Source organism: Cottoperca gobio, chromosome 7 (genome assembly GCF_900634415.1).
Source record: "Cottoperca gobio chromosome 7, fCotGob3.1, whole genome shotgun sequence".
Classification (NCBI taxonomy): Eukaryota; Metazoa; Chordata; class Actinopteri; order Perciformes; family Bovichtidae; genus Cottoperca; species Cottoperca gobio.
Window position 1 is genome coordinate 14,644,234 of NC_041361.1, and position 18,129 is coordinate 14,662,362.

The window sequence follows — 18,129 nt, forward strand, 5'->3', positions numbered from 1 at the left end:
CAATGAAGACACGGCGCATTCAGTTTGTCATCCAGATTGCATCTTATTCAAATTGACAATAAAAACACAACATTTCTGAGTGTCAGCTTCTATTTCTGTCCATCACTGTAGCTTAAGTGCAAAACATCCATAAACCTTATTTTCACATCATCGCTCAGGACGAACTCACACATTTCTGCACATCATCACCTGTATAAGAGTGGATCAGGGCTATAATGTCATAGTGCAAGTTCAGCAATATTAAACTGTATTGAAATAAAATACATGTTGCCCAGTTTATAATGCCCTAATTAATCACAAAGCATGTCATTAATTAGATGAATTTATTTTAATCACTTGACAGCCCTAATCTAAACACATGACAGTAATATATACACCTTTAATACATTACAATATTAACATTTTACATTGACAATGTTGTGGAAGTTTTCCTGCTTTACTCTGGAGAGATGTATATAAAATCAAATACATGGTGATAGAGACAGCTGGAGGACCGGAGGCAGCTGGCTCGCATGCTGACTGAATACATCAACAGCCAGAGGGAGGCGCTCATGGAGAGAGAAAAGAAACTAGAGGCAAGCCACCACATGCACAAACATAACTGTATACCAAGAACTGAAAGATCTGTCTGAATCTGTTTGTGTTAAAGGTTCTCCTTCACTAATTAAATATGGGTCTTCAGTCGCTTTTTAAATAAATATAACAGAACTTTCATTTCCTGAACAAAAGCACTGTCCTCCTGTAAGCCCTGATCTGAATGTATTCAAATCTTTGCCTTTTTGAAATCTGACACGTGATACAAATGGAATGTGCAATCCACATGCAGCTTGTATTTGAATGTACAACTCAGAACTTGTCAGCACTTAACATGAAGAACTGTAAGTATAGCATGCCACAGAAAATGCCATATAAAAAAAATACAAGTCATATATATAAAGTCATTTAAAAAGGCATAGTATATTATACCATAAGTCATAAATCCAGCAACTTTAATCAGAATGTTGTCTCTGATATCCCAGCAGGATATGGAGAGATGTATATAAAATCAAATACATGGTGATAGAGACAGAGTTGTCTTTGTGCATTTATTTGTGGCCACAAAATGGCACCAGTTTCACAGAATACAGCGTAGTCTATGGAAGGGCACAGGTTGGAAGAAGACACATAGGCATTTTATACAATTTGGTTTGGAGACGAGGTGATGAAAAAACACAGGGGGCCGGGCCAAACTTCACTTTGATGCTTGTAAGGTAATAGTTATGTAAACAGAATATTGGGTGATACACTCAATATGCTGTCTCAGTGAGTTAATCAGTTTGATCAGGATTTGGCTGTGTCCTGTCTTTTGTTAGTTAATCAGGATGAGTCTGTCTTGTATTAACATGAAATGGCAGTTGGCCCTGGTTTGATCTAACCGACACTCCTATGTTAGCATCAAATGTCAGTTGGCTTGTTTAACATAGGGAACTTGTACATAATTAAACAGTAGACATTTAAATTGCTATTACATTCCTCTCTTTTGATCATATTTGATCATCAAGAATCTCAATAAAATGATATAGGCAACATAGGACATCAATACATACTGGCACCTTGCAGTCTTTAAGTAAGTACATCATAAATATGTCATGGAAATCTAGCTGGGTTTTATGTTTACAGAGCCATGAGGTAGATCAGCATTAGTGAGAGGTAGGAACAGAGTTATACTTCGATGTCTGAACATTCAGAATCTGTGTACAGAAATTTACAATCTTCATGTTGTGTTTGGCCCTTGTCTGGGAGTGAAGTGTACTGTACGAATGCTGTGGGAATCATGCTAGATACTAGTTTTCTGATTAAAGGAACAACACAACAGCACAGAAAATTATAAACAGTAGCTAAGTGTGTGGTGTGTGTGTGCGGTGTGGTGCTGGTGGTAGTTTGGCACACTACTTGTCGTCGTCTGTTTCTTTGTTCTTTTCCTGATGAGTTGTTACAGCTTTGCAGTAGCTTGCATGGACCCAAGTGGCTCTTTCTGCAACCTTTATTGCCGTCTGGGTGACGAGGAGGATGAGGTATGGACCCTGCCAACGACTGGTTTTCCAGCTCTTGCTGCAGAAATCCTTGATCAGCACCGTGTCTCCGGGCTGGAGGCTGTGCAGGGGTCCGTCTGTAGGTGTTGGTAGGGCTGCATTGTGTAGGAGGCACTCCTGGAGTGTCTTCAGAGTCAATGTATATTACAGAGTGCTGTACAGTTGATGTCATTTTTATAGACGTCTTTAGAGGGAGAGTACATAATAAATGATGTGTGTGTGGGTTGCCAGTCATCAGCTGACTCCCACATAGTCTTCAACATTATCTCATCATTAATGTCATCCATAAGAAAATCCTGCTGAAAACATTGAGATGCACCTCCTTCAGCCACATGAACAGTACAATGCAAATGATCATTAGGCATGAATACAGCATTGGAACGAACCCGCTGATGGGTCAAATGTATCAGTTTTTCTGATACAGGAAAATTTAGGAGCCAAAGATACACAAATGATGTATCAGGTTGCCATAATGCAGTGTTGAGCATTATGGGAGATGATCGTCTGACTTCTAAACCTTCATCGGTGGAGATGAGGTTGAGACCAAACTGTAATATCAAATCTCTTCCCATCAAATTTATGGGACAGACTGATGATAATAGAAAACTGTGTTTAACAGTTGAGGGAAAGGGGTGGCTGTTATCACCTATATCTGTGCATTTTACTGGCATGGAGAATCTTTCTTTAACAGTAACACCCGCAGCTCCAATAGAATGGATGTATCTGCCACTCAACTTGCAGTCAGGCAGATCACTAATTTTAACAACAGAGTGAGTGGCACCTGAATCAACCAAAAATACAATCTTTTTACCTAGGATGTCCAAAGACAGAGTGGGGAACTTCTCATACGAATTCTTAGCATTGTATTTTACATATGTGCCCACTGGTTTCATAACTTCTGCAACTGTTCAATAGCATTGACAATTTGTGTGTATGTGTGTGTTTCACTTCCCTGTTCTGTAGCTTCGGGCGGCGCATGTTGGCAGTTGGCCCTGGTTTGATTTGACCGGCACTCCTATGTTAGCATCAAATGGCAGTTGGCTTGTTTAACATAGGAAACTTATATAATTAAAACAGTAGACATTTAAATTGCTATTACAACAAGTACAGCTTTGTAACATCTAACTTTCATCATTTAAAAAAATCTAGAGAAATCAACTGTCGGTGTTTGTTCTTGTCATTGAAAATGCACTTTTAGGAATTTTTTTATGATGTTTTATTTGACTGTTGCCTCTGTGTTTAGTGTCCTGTAAGTCTGTAACTTGTATGGTGCTGTTGCCATTTGGTCAGGTCTCTCTTGAAAATGAGACCCTGTGTCTCAATGAGATTTTTTACCTGTATAAATAAAGGCTAAATAAAAAATAAAATAAAATAACTGTTGTGTTTTTCAGCACTTAACAATATACCCATTTCCTTGAGCTATTTTTACACGTAGCAGTCAAAATAAAAACACTGCAAAGCCAATAAACCTAAAACCTGTCGACCTGCCTGTGAGACTATACTGAGGTAAAAAAAAGTGAATGATACGTGGCGGAGTATCAAAGAGTTTCTGCAGTTAGACAGAACTGCAGAAACGATATCAAAACACCTTTAAAAGACTCGCTTAAATAAAGCTCATCTTAAAGAAGTTTACATTGATCATTTTCACCCACTACTAACGTGTAAAATACAGACAGTGTGCAGCAGCAGTGAAGACCGGCACTCAGTTACCAGGAGTGGGCAGAAGGTTCCCCCCTGAGACAACCCGGGCAACCCCTGAGCAACTGCTCCTGTGTCGAAGGTTCCACCTGTGTGCTGCTTACAGTTAACATCTCTTCACAATACATAATGAAAAGGCTAAATGACGCAGTTGTCTTTTACATTTAATAAACACAAAATGATTGCACAGTTTTAGGGTGGGACACACATACTATATTATTACTTTTTTTAATGACGTATTATACCATGACTGTTTTCATGACATACTATATATGTGTCAAACATACGGCCCGAGGGCCAGAACCGGCCCGCCAAAAGGTCAAATCCAGCCCAGTGAAGATTTTTGCAAAATGTGAAAACTGAAGTCTTTCTTTTCATGGCGAAAAGAAACTTTGTCGTAGTGGAGAGATCGGGCTGTCCATCATCTGTTTGTAAATAGTTTGTTTATTAGTTGTGAATGTTTTCAGAATGTACTTGTACTTCTTTACACTAAAAGAAAAGGCAAAACTTGGAGGTGTTGTTATTTATAGGTTATTATGCAATGGTTTTACTTGTCCGGCCAACTGAGATCAAATTCGTTTATATGTGGCCCATGAACTAAAATGTGTTTGACACCCCTATACTATACTATGACTTTTTATGACATTTATATGACACACTATATTATATATTTTTTATGACACATTTATACTATGGGAATATGGGAATATATATAAAGGTAAATAAATAAAGAAACAAATTAAAAACTCCTCCCAGCTGGACGTGCCTGGAACACCCCACCAGGGAGGCGCCCAGGTGGCATCCTTACTACGCCAGCCACCCGCCTGAGAAAACCCATTTCGGCCGTATGTACCCGTGATCTCGTTCTTTCGGTAATGACCCAGCCTTCATGACCATAGGTGAGTGTAGGAACGAAGATTGACCAGTAGATCGAGAGCTTTGTCTTCTGGCTTAGCTCTGTTTTTGTCACAACGGTGTGGTAAAGCGACTACAGTACCGCCCCCGCTGCTCTGATTCTCTGGCCAATCTCTCGCTCCATCGTCCCCTGACTCGCGAACAAGACCCCGAGGTACTTGAAACTCCTTCACTTGGGGTAAGGGCTCATTCCCTACCCAGAGTAGGCAATCCAGCGGTTTCCTGCTGAGAGCCATGGCCTCAGATTTCGAGGTGCTGATCCTCATCCCAACCGCTTCACACTCTGCTGCGAACCGATCCAGTGACTGTTGAAGGTCACAGACCAATGACGCCATCAGGACCACATCATCTGCGAAGAGCAGCGATGAGATCATCAGGCCACCGAACTGCAACCCCTCTCCTCCACGACTACGCCTCGATATCCTGTCCATGAATATCACAAACAGGATTGGTGATAAAGCGCAGCCCTGGCGGAGGCCAACATTCACGGGAAACGAGTCCGACTTACTGCCGAGTATCCGGACACAACTCTCGCTTTGGGCGTACAGCGATTGGATGGCCCTCAGAAGTGACCCCCTCACCCCATACTCCCGCAGCACCTCCCACAGTATCACCCGGGGGACCCGGTCATACGCCTTCTCCAGGTCCACAAAACACATGTAGACCGGATGGGCGTACTCCCAGGCCCCCTCCAGGATCCTTGCGAGAGTGAAGAGTTGGTCTGTTGTTCCACGACCAGGACGGAATCCGCATTGTTCCTCTTCAATCCACACCCTTCCTGTGAAATGCCACATCTGTAAATCAACCAGTAGTTGCTGGTTGTGTTTAGTGTGTCCACTTGACTTCACTACAAGCTGAGCTTTTCAAACTGCAAACCTAGGTAACAAGACATCAGTCATAACAGAAGAGCCACATAGAATTTAGATTCCGTGATGTCATAATGACCCATTCTAGAATCCTGTCATGACTCATGGGTAGAAGTGTCACTTAAGACACTTGTTAAGAGCCCAGAGAGGAACCTGCACCTAAAACTAAAGAGATAAAGTCCTCGTACTGAAGAGCAAAGATGTCAGTGTATAATGAGCTTCGTCTGGAACAAGAGCTGTGTGACGCGATGATCAAAGTGGACAGCGTTGAATTTCCAGCACACAAGATCATCCTCTGCAAATGCAGCCCCTACTTCAGGTGAGTTGGTTATTGGGTGTCCACATTTTAAAAGGATAGTTATGTTTTTAAGTGTGTACTAGAATGTGAAGTTCATTGTCTGTACACATTCAGCATAATTGTAGGTATCAAAGCTTATTTTCCTTTCAGATGAGGATTTACTGCCATTTAAACACTGATTAACAAATTGTTTTAGATAACGTCAGTATCATTTTAGTTGAATTTGTGATTGTAAATATTAGATTTACAATATTTATGTGTAAATAAATGTTGACCGTGTGTGTTCCTGGTAAACATAACACAGCAATGGTACATGGTCAAATTTGTGCATTATTCAAAAACGAGCAAACCACATTACATTACAAATCCCATCCCATCTGTGCAGTGGCTAGATGCAGCTTTAATGCACTTGCACTTGTTTTCTGTTCGCCACATCTGTTCTTAAAAGTAAAATATGGGGTTTATATTTATATCATTATTTTATGAAATGTAAATTTCACGGGAAAACGTTTTTTCAAACCCTTGTTTTGCCTCCTTCCTGAATCACAGAGCCCTCTTCACTCACTGGTCAACCCTAGATAGTCGAGTCTTTGACATTCCCAACGTGTCACCTAACATGATGAGGCTCATCATTGAGTTTGCCTACACCGACTTTGTTCCAGTGACACAAGACAACATAGAAGAGCTTTTTATAGCAGCAGACCAGTTCAATGTGATGGGCATCGTACAAGCCTGCTGTGACCTCCTGGAGGAGCAGCTGACCCCACAGAACTGCATCAGCATCTTGTGGTTTACAGACGCCTATTACACCCCCGAACTGAACCACAAGGCCCTCCTTTTCACTCTGAATCACTTTGAGGCAGTTGCTGCCACATCAGAAGAATTCCTGCTGCTTTCTGTGCATGAACTTGCTGAAATCATTGGGAATGACCGACTCAATGTGAAGCAGGAGAAAACGGTGTTTGGTGCCATCCTTCGCTGGATCGCCTACGCAACTGAGGAACGCAGAGAATACATCGCTCTGCTTTTGGCCAAAGTAAGTGAGGAATTACTCAGACGCCACTACATTAACTTTTGAGTTGCATCTTTTAAATCTCGCTAATTGTGTTATCATGAATACATCAGCATGATCGGGGCTGTAGTCAAAAACCATCTTAGTCTGCAACCCTTCCAAGACCAGGCCAAGCGCTAGGAGGAAGTGACTGAGGCGGGATGTTAAAAATTGCGAGAGTGATTCATAAAAATTCTCTCTCTGACTGTAAAGTGTCGTTTCCTTTTTGTCTGTGGATTGCTACAAAGAGAATTAGGCCTGTGGTTTGGCTACAGGTGCTTTTAAGTTATGGCCAGATGTATAGAGGTCAAGACAAAATGAATCAAGACGATACATGTGTGATAAGCTAAAATCGGCTGATAATATCAGCCATGTAGAACAATCGGTTCGGCTCTTTCTTAGATAATTTAACTTCTGTCCTCATGTCTCTGTGTAGGTCAGGTTGGCTTTAATGAGTCCAGAAAACTTTACAAAAAGCGTGTGCGACAACGAACTGGTGAAGGCAAGTGCAGAGTGTCGACTGATTCTCCTCAGGACCCTGGATGCCATGCTCGACCTCCGAAGAAAGACGTTCTCTGACTCTATCTACACTAACCCTTTGGCCCGCTCACGACTGCCCACTGCCATCATGTTTGCTTTTGGAGGCTGGAACATCACCAGTCCTACCAATGTCATCGAGGCCTACGATGTCCGTGCTGACCGCTGGGTCAATGTTTCAAACAATCAGGGGGCTCCCCGCGCCTACCACGGTGCAGTTTTTCTCGATGGATCAGTTTACTGTGTTGGTGGCATTGAGCAGTTCAGGTCTATGCACAGGTTTGACCTGGCCACGCACACCTGGCAGGTGGTGACCTCAATGCATTCGAGCCGTTGCTATGTCAGCGTAACTGTCATGGATGGGTGCATATATGCCATAGGAGGTTATGATGGACAGGATCGACTCAACACTGCTGAGCGCTATCAGCCCAGAAACAACCAGTGGACTTTAATTGCATCCATGCACGAGCGGAGAAGTGACTCCAGCTGCACAACCCTCCATGGCAGGGTGGGTGGAGCTAAAGAACGAAAGAAAAACAGATATTTATGTTGAACAAACCTCACTAGATTATTTAAAAATAGTGAATATTGTTCTCAAGCCCAAAAAACAAATGCAAAAGAAGCATTATTCATTCAATACATATCATCACATTATGCAGTATTGCCTCTTTTCTCCCAGCTGTATATAGTTTGGAAATTATTCTAGAAAACACATTTATATATGATGTACTAGGTCCATGTTTTTGAATACTTTTTTTCAGTGGAAGTCTTCAAAAGATTCCTGATTACCTCTTTAATTTCCTCTAGGTGTACATTTGCGGTGGCTTTAACGGGAGCGAGTGCCTGTTATCGGCTGAATGTTACAACCCAGAGACCAACCAGTGGACACTGATCGCCCCCATGAGCATCGCACGCAGTGGAAATGGAGTCATCGCCTATGCAGACCATATCTTTGCAGTAAGCACATTGAACACTGCTGACACTCACATAAAACAGAAAAGTTTTCAAATATAAAAGCATATTGCCCGAAAATATCAACAATCAAGTAGAAAATGAGAAACAAAAACAGAAACATAGAAGCAGTCCCGACTTCATACTTGATCTTTTTTCTTAAAGGTTGGTGGTTCTACTGGAACCAGCCGTCTGCGCGCTGTTGAGGCCTACAACCCCCAAACCAACACCTGGCACGCTGTGCCCTCCATGCTGGGCTCCCGCAGTAACTTCGGCATCGCAGTGATCGATGACCGTCTCTTTGTGGTCGGGGGCTTCAACGGCTTCACCACCACCCTTGACGTCGAGTGCTATGATGTCAAAGCTCATGAGTGGTCTGATGTCTGTAACATGGAGGTCTCCCGCAGCGCCCTGAGCTGCTGCGTGGTGTATGGACTGCCCAACCTGGCAGAGTACGCTGCCCCTCATCACACTGTGCAATTCTCTAATGTGGAGGATTGTGTAGTGGAATGATGAAGATCCTCCTGACCATGAGCTTTATTGTTGTGAAATAAATGTCTTTGTGCATCTGCTACTGTTTTTCCCTTAATAACAGATTTTTAGTTTGAGTGACAAGTTGTTAGCTTTAGGTTATGTGACTCAATAACAGCATTCATGACACCTGCATGTAAATCACTGATCCACAAAACTCAGTTCAAACAGAGTACTAAACTAATACTGTACTGCAAGTAAATGTGTTGGCAATAAATTCATGAACTTGGGGCATCTTGGTAGCCTCGGAGTTTAAGATGCTGAGACGATTACGAATGCCTCGTTGAGGATAATATCTGCAGTGATTGAAGATATTCAGTGACATCATCATGGTGACTTCACAGTCTGCACTAATATTTACCTGCAAATAAAATAGTTAAATGATAGTAATATTAATATATCATCATGGACAACCAGGCATTATGTGACTTGCCGATGTCCCTCTGCTGAGAGTTTATTTTCAGTCTGCAGGTACACAAACCACAAGACCACATAAGAGCGTCTGCTAAATGACCTGTAATGTAATGTAACAACAAATAGACTCAAATGTTTTTAGCAAGTTAGTAAATTGTATTTTGTTCTTCATCACCAATAACAAAATGTTTCCTACAAAGAGGTGAGAAAGCGCTCCTCCCTTCAACACACTTGTTTTACCTACAGCTGTGGCACAGTGGCTTTATTTTCACATTTAAATGTAACCAAATCAAAATGAATACACAGTTAATAGTCATTCAACTTATTTTACTACAAGTAATAATAGTTGTGTATCCCACTACAGAAGCACTCTACCTAATGGTAAGTGAATGTGGATTATTGTGTTTCATTATGAAATTTATCAAGAAAAAACTATTGTTGTAGAAATGTGAGTATAATATATGGATAAGTAAGTGAATGAAAAGAATCAACTAGATAAAAAGCTGTTACTGTTAGACATCTACACTGTCTCCTTCCTTCACAACAACATTGATGAAGCTCTTGATGTTCTTCAGTTTGTGGCTATCAAAGTTAACCATCAGCACGCTGGAGCCGGCGCTGGAGGGACTGAACTCAACGCTGGCTTTGGCTTCCTGTTTTGGGCCCACATCTCCAATCCTGCATTAATCAAACACAATAAACAATGAGCATCGCCAGTTTCCGTTTCCTGCTAATCTCTATTCTTATGTTGACAGCTCAGGAGAAGTTTAACAGTTGTCATCCATTGTATAAATGTGAGATTAGTTTTTAAGATGACCTTAAAATAACAGTGATAACATACCTCGTTGTTATGGGTTTGCCGTCGATGAGGCCGACCCCCTCCACGGTGAAGCTGCAGTCCTGCAGCGGCTCTGGTAAAGGGTTGAACAAGGTCAGCTCCGCCGTCACAAACTGCTTCACTGTGGCTTCTCCCACCAGCTGCAGAAAGGTGTTCAGATAAACAGCTTTCATGATGTGAGAGGTGCGATAATGTTGTAAATGATTACAAGGACGTCATTACAAACCTGTGGCTATATATAGAGTGGGCAATAAATAATGACATTTTTCTGTGAATCAAGGTTTAATACCCTCCTGACACTTGGCAAAATGTAATTATGGGTTATTTTGTAATGTCATTTCATGTAATACATTGTAACGTTTTAGGTCAAAGCTGAATGAGGACTTAACGTAAAGGACTCAAGTTTATAAAATACAAAAGGTAACCAGAAACATGGGAAAAGACAAAAGGTACAAAAATAAATATCTATCACTTTATTTAGCTCTGAGAGACTTGTGGCTTTCTAATCTGTACCATATTATCGTATAGTTTTATTCAGGGATTCAGGGATAAGTTATTGTCATTCTGCAAAACACAGTTGCACAACAAAATGCAGTTGTAGCCTTGTTGTCCATTTGTGCTACACAAGATACAACGAAACAAAAACAGGAGCGCATTCCTGTAGTGCATTTTTTGAATTCGCATTGATAAGTAAATAATAAATAAAATGTAAAGGTTTTCCTAATGTTATTATAACATTTCTGCCTTGCTACTCAAGATCTGTTCTGGCCAGGGTGTAAAATAATTGATGTATTCATTATGGCTCTTTATAAAAAGGTAAAACTAGAAGATGTTTCTTTCACCTGTCCATCGCCCATACCTTGATCTCTATATCTGGTTCGTCCAGCACAATGGTCTTCTCAGCCTTATGGTAATGTGTAATCTGCTTGTCGATGGTGATGGCTGACACTTGGATCAACCTGTCAGAGGTGATCACTGATCCATAGCGGTCATACTCCAGTCTCAGGGACAGGCGCCTTTCTGAAAAACCACATGCACAATATATACTTAATCATTTGTTTATTAAAACTATTTTCATGCAATTTCACCAGAGAATGTGATTTCTGACAGAGTACTTTGGAGGAGTAAAGTGTTGGCACTAACCTTCTTCAGAGGGCACATTCACTTTGTCTGAAATAAATCCGCAGCTATCTCCCAGTTTTCCGTTGTAGCCGACAGCTTTGGCAAAGAACAGGAAGGTGCAGGTCCTCGCCTCCAAGCTGTTGTTCGTGAGGACAGCCTGCACCTCAAAGTCCGAGCCCACTATCATGTTATCAGCCAGTTTGATCTTAAATGAGAATTGCAAGATGATTTGTTTATTTTAACTATACAATAATATAAATCCATTATTATATTTCATATTTCTTATTATAAGCAGGTATTTCTTGTTGAAAAGGATGATTATGTGGATTTTGGAACAGAATATGCTGATAAAACTGTTTATGTTCACATTCATTTAAAAGCTAATGCAGCATAGATTTAGCAATTAAGGATTAATTAGGTTTCTATCTAACCACCCACAAATTCATGTTTATCTTCCGAGAGGGGACACTAAATGAAACCTGTGACGCTTGTTCCTCCTTAGAGCCACAGTTTGCATGTATTTTGCATTCATTTTGATACAGTTCCTTTTGATATAATAAATAATGTTTCTGTTCTTTTGACTTAGCAACCTGTAGTTCAAGCACACATGAAGTGGTCTGTTTGTAGCTTGAATGTTGTCTTGTGCTGCTTTGAAGACAGTCATATTGTCAGATCTCTTTTATAGTGGGGACTGTTGTACAGTATAACTCTAACACCTGTGTGAACAGTGAAAAAAAGAAGGAAATCACCTTGATATGGAGCCCCGGCTCTGCGCCTCGCTGCTGTAGCTTGTTGTGGTGTTGAGCCTTCTCATACACCTGCCTTTCCTCCTTTGAGCCTGAAAACCATTAGAATGATTAAAAACAGACTTGTATAAGCTCCTGTGTCAAAAACAGGTGATCTCCTTAAAAACATATATATTTGATAGACTTTGATCCGTGCAACGAGAATACATATGTTGAAATTGAGGTATGCTGTGTCTATATTTGTACATTGTGACATGTAGGCTATTTAAAATCAGAAAATACATTTTTAAAAGTGTGTGGTTTAGAGTCACGTGCGTGTCTGTGCACAGACCTTCCGGATACTTGTACTTGTGTGTGATGTCGTGTCTCTCATCTGAGCCCACAGCTTTCGTGCTGATGAAGCGTCCAACAGATTTAGTTGATCCACTGAACTGTGCAAACTTTCCATTTGACAGGCGCACCATGTCCACGACATCTGCATTAACCTGACTCCACACACGACATGAGATGACATGAAGTAATACTGAATACAAAGACATTCAGTCAACAGTCATTTAAAACAGGCTTGCAATTGTTGTTACACAACCTGTAACAGCAGAAAGAGATATTTTAACTCTAACTCAGTATGTCAACAAATACATGTCAGAATATAAACTTAATCTGTCTCCATTTTCTGGTTTAGTTTAGCTCATGTCTTGTCAATAAATAAAAACCCTCATTAAAATCGTTACAGTCAATAGCAAAAACTCACCTCAGCAAAAATAAAGGGAGCATCATACTTCTTGGTCATCTCACCTTCTCTGATGGCCTTCAGAGAGGATGGTCCGCAGCAGAAAACACCTGACAGCATCACACATCCAGAGACAGACAGAGTTGAATAAATGCCAAGAATAAATCCTCCCCTCATCATTTTGTTCTTATTCCAGGCACTGATATTGAAAGTTTGACTATATTCTAAGTGTTTATATTATTTTGTCTGCCATGGCATCATGGAAACGTTCGGTTCACAGTCTTATATATAGGACTTGTTCTTGGAAAACAAAATACTTTGAATGGTTTTGGGGGAACAGGATAAAAGAAGGACATTAATATCAAAGTTTACCGTCACTTGTCTCCTGTGGGGTAGGGTCACTGGTTTGCCACCCATCAAACTCCGTCCCCAAATCAGGACGAGTCATCCAGCTGTCCACCCAAACGTGGAAGTTCCTGTTAAAATAAAGGACAATAACATTACCATTTTACCTCAATAAATTAAATAATGTAGAAGAGCAAAGAATTGTTTTTTTGATCATATAGGAATTGTGGAAGATAGGAACAAAAAGTAGAAACAATGTTGTGTTCATGGATGTCTCAAAATTCTTCTAGTAATAATGATCCCTCACCATATCGAATCACCAGTAGAAATTCTTTCACCGTCTTCATCATACATGTTTTCTATTATCAAGTTGGCGTTAGAATCGTGAGCCGATCCAAAGTTAGTAACCACTCGACATGGGATGCCAAGGGCACGGGACACTGGAGGAGGGGGGAGAGTCACACTTCATCACATCAGCACATTCTAGAGATAGCAACTGTCATCAAAGGCTCACAATAAAAACATCACATAAAAATGTCACATGGGTTAGAGAGCCAAGAGATTAGATTCTTAATTTAGGGCTTTGATAGAAAGGTTGGACAGTGGAGGTGTATGCGAGGATGTAACCGAGATGAAACAGATGGTGTGTTTAAGAGACAGATGCAGTACATGTCAGTACTGTTGGTGCTGTATGCTTTTAGGAAATAGTTTCTGTATTGCCTTAAGAGTGATGGACTACAATTGGTTTGCTTAAATGCTTCAAATGAACTTTAATGCACGCGTGCAAAAATGCATTTTCATTCTGTTGAAATGGCATGATGTCAACATGACATGTGAATATCATCTACCGGTATGTAAAACTCAATAATGTGCTCCAACCTGTGCATGCAAGAGCAGCAAAGACCCAACATTGGCCGTAGCGGACGGGGCCACTTTCTGTCCACTGCTGCAAAATGTCCGCGCTGCCGATCCATGTTCCTGGATGAACCCCATCTGAATAATCTTTCCAATTTCCCACCAGCACACCTCTGTCATCATTACTGTTGATCTGTGGCCACAGAGAGAGGAGAGAGAGGACAGAGGACAGAGGACAGAGGAGAGAGGAGAGAGGAAAGAGGAGAGAGGAGAGAGAAGAGAGGAGAGAGGACAGAGGAGAGAGGAGAGAGGAAAGAGGAGAGAGGAGAGAGAAGAGAGGAGAGAGGACAGAGAAGAGAGGACAGAGGACAGAGGACAGAGGACAGAGGACAGAGGACAGAGGACAGAGGACAGAGGACAGAGGAGAGAGGAGAGAGGACAGAGAAGAGAGGACAGAGGAGAGAGGAGAGAGGAGAGAGGAGAGAGGAGAGAGGAGAGAGGAGAGAGGAGAGAGGACAGAGGACAGAGAAGAGAGGAGAGGAGAGAGGAGAGAGGACAGAGAAGAAAGGAGAGAGGAAAGAGGACAGAGAAGAGAGGAGAGGAGAGAGGAGAGAGGACAGAGAAGAAAGGAGAGAGGAAAGAGGACAGAGAAGAGAGGACAGAGGAGAGAGGAGAGAGGACAGAGAAGAAAGGAGAGAGGAAAGAGGACATAGAAGAGAGGAGAGGAGAGAGGAGAGAGGACAGAGAAGAAAGGAGAGAGGAAAGAGGACAGAGGAGAGAGGACAGAGGAGAGAGAGACATTTTGTCACATTCCATTGCTGAGTGGTATATACATTTTAAATCAATATGTACAAGGTTTGCTGAAAGATTTTTAGCTAGCTTTTCTAAACTCCAAGTGTAAAGCACACAATGGGACAGCAACACTATATGGCTTTTGTTTTTGAAAGCTTTCCTGTATGCCTTATGATCTCTCAAGGTCTCCTTATTTTTCATATCAGATTTAGTAGTAGAAGTAATATGAACACAGGTGTGCCTTGAGGTTTTGGCTTGGTCTTTGGTGTGCCTTGGCCACAGAAAGTTTGAAAACCACTGCTCTATATATGTATATTGCTCTCTATATATACATATATAGAGCAGTGGTTTTCAAACTTTCTGTGGCCAAGGCACATCAAAGACCAAACCAAAACCTCAAGGCACACCTGTGCTCATATCCGGGCAAAATCCCCTCTCTAACACAGAGTATCACGGTTATCACTCTGTGAACATTTATTTAGTCCTTGTTAGAAGCTATTCTCCTTCACACTAGCAGAGAGCTTTTGATGTGTCACACTCTAAAACATGCCGACATACTTTAATTTATCTATTACACTGCTCTTTGCTACCTGCTTGGAATCAGAGCTGCACATGATGTAACAACTCTTTTCTTTGCTGCATCTTTCTATCACAAAAGTTGCCTGGGGTGATGAGAAAGTTACAAAAGAGAGAGAAGGGTTCCCCCTTAGTCCCCCCCTGCAGAACAATATAACACTCAGCATGTAAAGGAGCAGACTGAGGGGTTGCTGGTGCACCATCTTCCTGCACAGCTGAAATAAAGGCTATTCACAGGCTGGTCAAATGGCATCCACAGGGTCTTACTAGAGCCTGGACCCAGACCTACCATAGCACTCAGCACCCTGGTCACATAGATGGGATTTCTCCTGCCAGAGCAGTCTTTGTCAGCATCAGAGACAAATTTTGGGTTTTCATCCAGGATTTTCAGACAGATATCCAGTATTCCTGGTCCAAACTACAGACAGACATTAGATATTATTGGAGCAGCATATAAGGATTTGTGTCAACTACATTTTTATTTGGTCAATATCAGTTTTAAACTATATGGTATTAAATCCTATCATTGATTAATGTAACTGGATGTTAAATAGTGCTATGTTTATTGCTCTTTTCTGTCACAGTGAAGAAGCATTTAGAGATTATACAGTGTGTACAGTTTACTGAACTTTATCGAATGGGTATCATTTGGCATTTTGTGTACCTGTCCAAAGTTCCAGGGTTTCCCTTTGATTCGTTTATGTGTTCCTCTGTAGATCTGCCCATATTGAGCCAAGACATACTCCTGCCTCTTCGTCTCACTGCGCATGTAAACAGCATCTCCTGTGTGTCAGTACAGACAGAGCACCAACACATTTACATCATTTGCATCCAATATAACATTTCAAATCTGACAACATTTCCCTCGGGATTAATAAAGTATTCATCTGTCTGTCTGTCTGTCTGTCTGTCTGTCTGTCTGTCTGTCTGTCTGTCTGTCTGTCTGTCTATCTGTCTGTCTGTCTATCTGTCTGTCTGTCTATCTATCATTTCCATTATTTACAGCTGCAGGTGGGGTATAACTTAACCTTTAAACAAATGATGTAAACACAACGATCATTAAAAATAATGGAATCTCAAGCTAAGAGTGGTTGAAACAGCACAAAGTAAATAAATCATCATAAATAATTTGGAGAAAATGTACTCACTGGAGCACCAAGCATTAAAAAGCAGGGTGAACTGTCCTAAACTGGTCTTCTGCCCATCCTGGTCCAGAGTCAGAGAATAGACCCCTATGGGGGCATTGGGCGAGGAACTGATAAATACAGACACCGTGTTTCTGGAGGGATCATTAGTGGCAGACGCGCTCCACTCATTGACCAGTGTTGAGTCGCTTAAACCAAAAGAAACCTTTGTGTCTGATTCTTTTCTGGGTAACGGACCTGGAGAGACACAGAGAAGAGAAACACAAATCCTCATGCATGCATACACACCCCCTCCAAATATTCTTCTCACACACATACAGTACTGTGGGTCAGCATGTAGGCGTGGGCTAAATGTAATCACTGGGAAACAAGAAGCTTACCCGTCTCAACAATAAGAGTGAAGCTTGTATCACCCGGTTTGAACTTTTTGCTGCCGAGCTTCAGATGTAAAATGATATTGAAGGGCTGCCCCCTTCTTACAATCAAACGCTCCTCTCCACACAGCTCTGTGTGATGGCTGCTGCTGTTGATCTTAATGTCAAGATCACAGCGCTCAATATCCAAGACTGTGTGGAGAGATGGAAACACAGATCACTTGTCAAACCAATTATACATTTAACACACATCAATAGACTAAAACTATGAACGTCTGACTTGATAACTTGATAATAATAACAGTAATAAACTTTATTTATATAGCACCTTTCCAACATAATCATGATAGTGTTAATCATAAAAACAATAAGTACAATAGCACTTCCTATAAAACGAATAAAGATCAAGCAATATGACATAAAACAGTAAAACAAAATGAATCAGATGTAGTCTGAGGTAAGATAGAAGGATCAAAGGAAGGCGAAACCATAAGTCTTTTAAAACATGTCTTAAAAGAAGAGATAGACTTTTTGACTCTTTCTTTTTAAATGTGATCACCCTCTCATCAAAACGTTTCTAGATGTTGAATCACAAGAAATCATCAGCAAGACATTCCCCAACGCAGATGCAGTACCCTTTGCTCTAGACCTGACGTATCTAATGTCATCCAACATTCCTGCTCATCATAAATCTAACTTGACGCTGACACTTAAAAGTTGTTTGACTCTGTGAAGTAACACAGAGTCAAACTAATAACTAATGAATAACATTTAATCCTCTGTCCTAAAATATGAAAATAGTTCTCCTTACTTTGACTCATGTCTGCAGTGACGTTCTTGTCCCCTTGACTTCTGTGTGGAGAGTGACACTTCAGCTGCAGCCTGTGGTTAATGAACGTGTAGCGTAACGGCCCCTATTTGTAGCTGTGAAATCTGGAACCTGAAACTGCCCCCCCCCCCACTCCATCTGTCTACTCGTTGCATCAGAAGTTCTGTTTTTAGACTATTTACACTTTATTCTTCAATTTGACTCTGGCCGTAAAGCTATTGTGAAAGGTGTCTGCTGGAAACAAAAGCTTAAAATCTCCAACAAAAATAAAATCCTGACCTTAGTCAGCAAATTATCAGTAATGGACAACTTTTAGGTTATTAAAAATAAAATAATGGCCTACTTTGAAATACATTAAACACAGAACTATGCAGGCCTATTTGAGTCCTCCCCATATTTGTTGAATAAAATAAAATAAAATAAATATAATATAAAAATACACAA

At 41.0% G+C, this 18,129-nt stretch overlaps 2 protein-coding genes across 2 annotated transcripts; one reads left to right on the top strand and one right to left on the bottom strand.

The window, feature by feature from the left end:
• Positions 1-5,751: 5,751 nt before the first annotated feature.
• LOC115011006 (kelch-like protein 10) lies at positions 5,752-8,901 on the top strand. The gene is made up of 5 exons (XM_029435933.1): positions 5,752-5,870; positions 6,399-6,885; positions 7,337-7,945; positions 8,245-8,394; positions 8,554-8,901. The coding sequence occupies exons 1-5, from the start codon at positions 5,752-5,754 to the stop codon at positions 8,899-8,901; spliced, it is 1,713 nt and encodes a 570-aa protein (XP_029291793.1).
• A 567-nt stretch (positions 8,902-9,468) lies between these two features.
• Positions 9,469-17,780, bottom strand: LOC115010928 (protein-glutamine gamma-glutamyltransferase 2-like). The gene is made up of 15 exons (XM_029435839.1): positions 17,668-17,780; positions 16,863-17,048; positions 16,486-16,719; positions 16,002-16,120; positions 15,627-15,755; positions 13,994-14,162; positions 13,422-13,554; positions 13,142-13,245; positions 12,791-12,879; positions 12,371-12,524; positions 12,043-12,131; positions 11,315-11,498; positions 11,031-11,191; positions 10,175-10,311; positions 9,469-10,011 (listed from the first exon to the last, which is right to left on the bottom strand). The coding sequence occupies exons 1-15, from the start codon at positions 17,675-17,677 to the stop codon at positions 9,846-9,848; spliced, it is 2,064 nt and encodes a 687-aa protein (XP_029291699.1). The 5' UTR covers positions 17,678-17,780; the 3' UTR covers positions 9,469-9,845.
• Between the last annotated feature and the right edge of the window lie 349 nt (positions 17,781-18,129).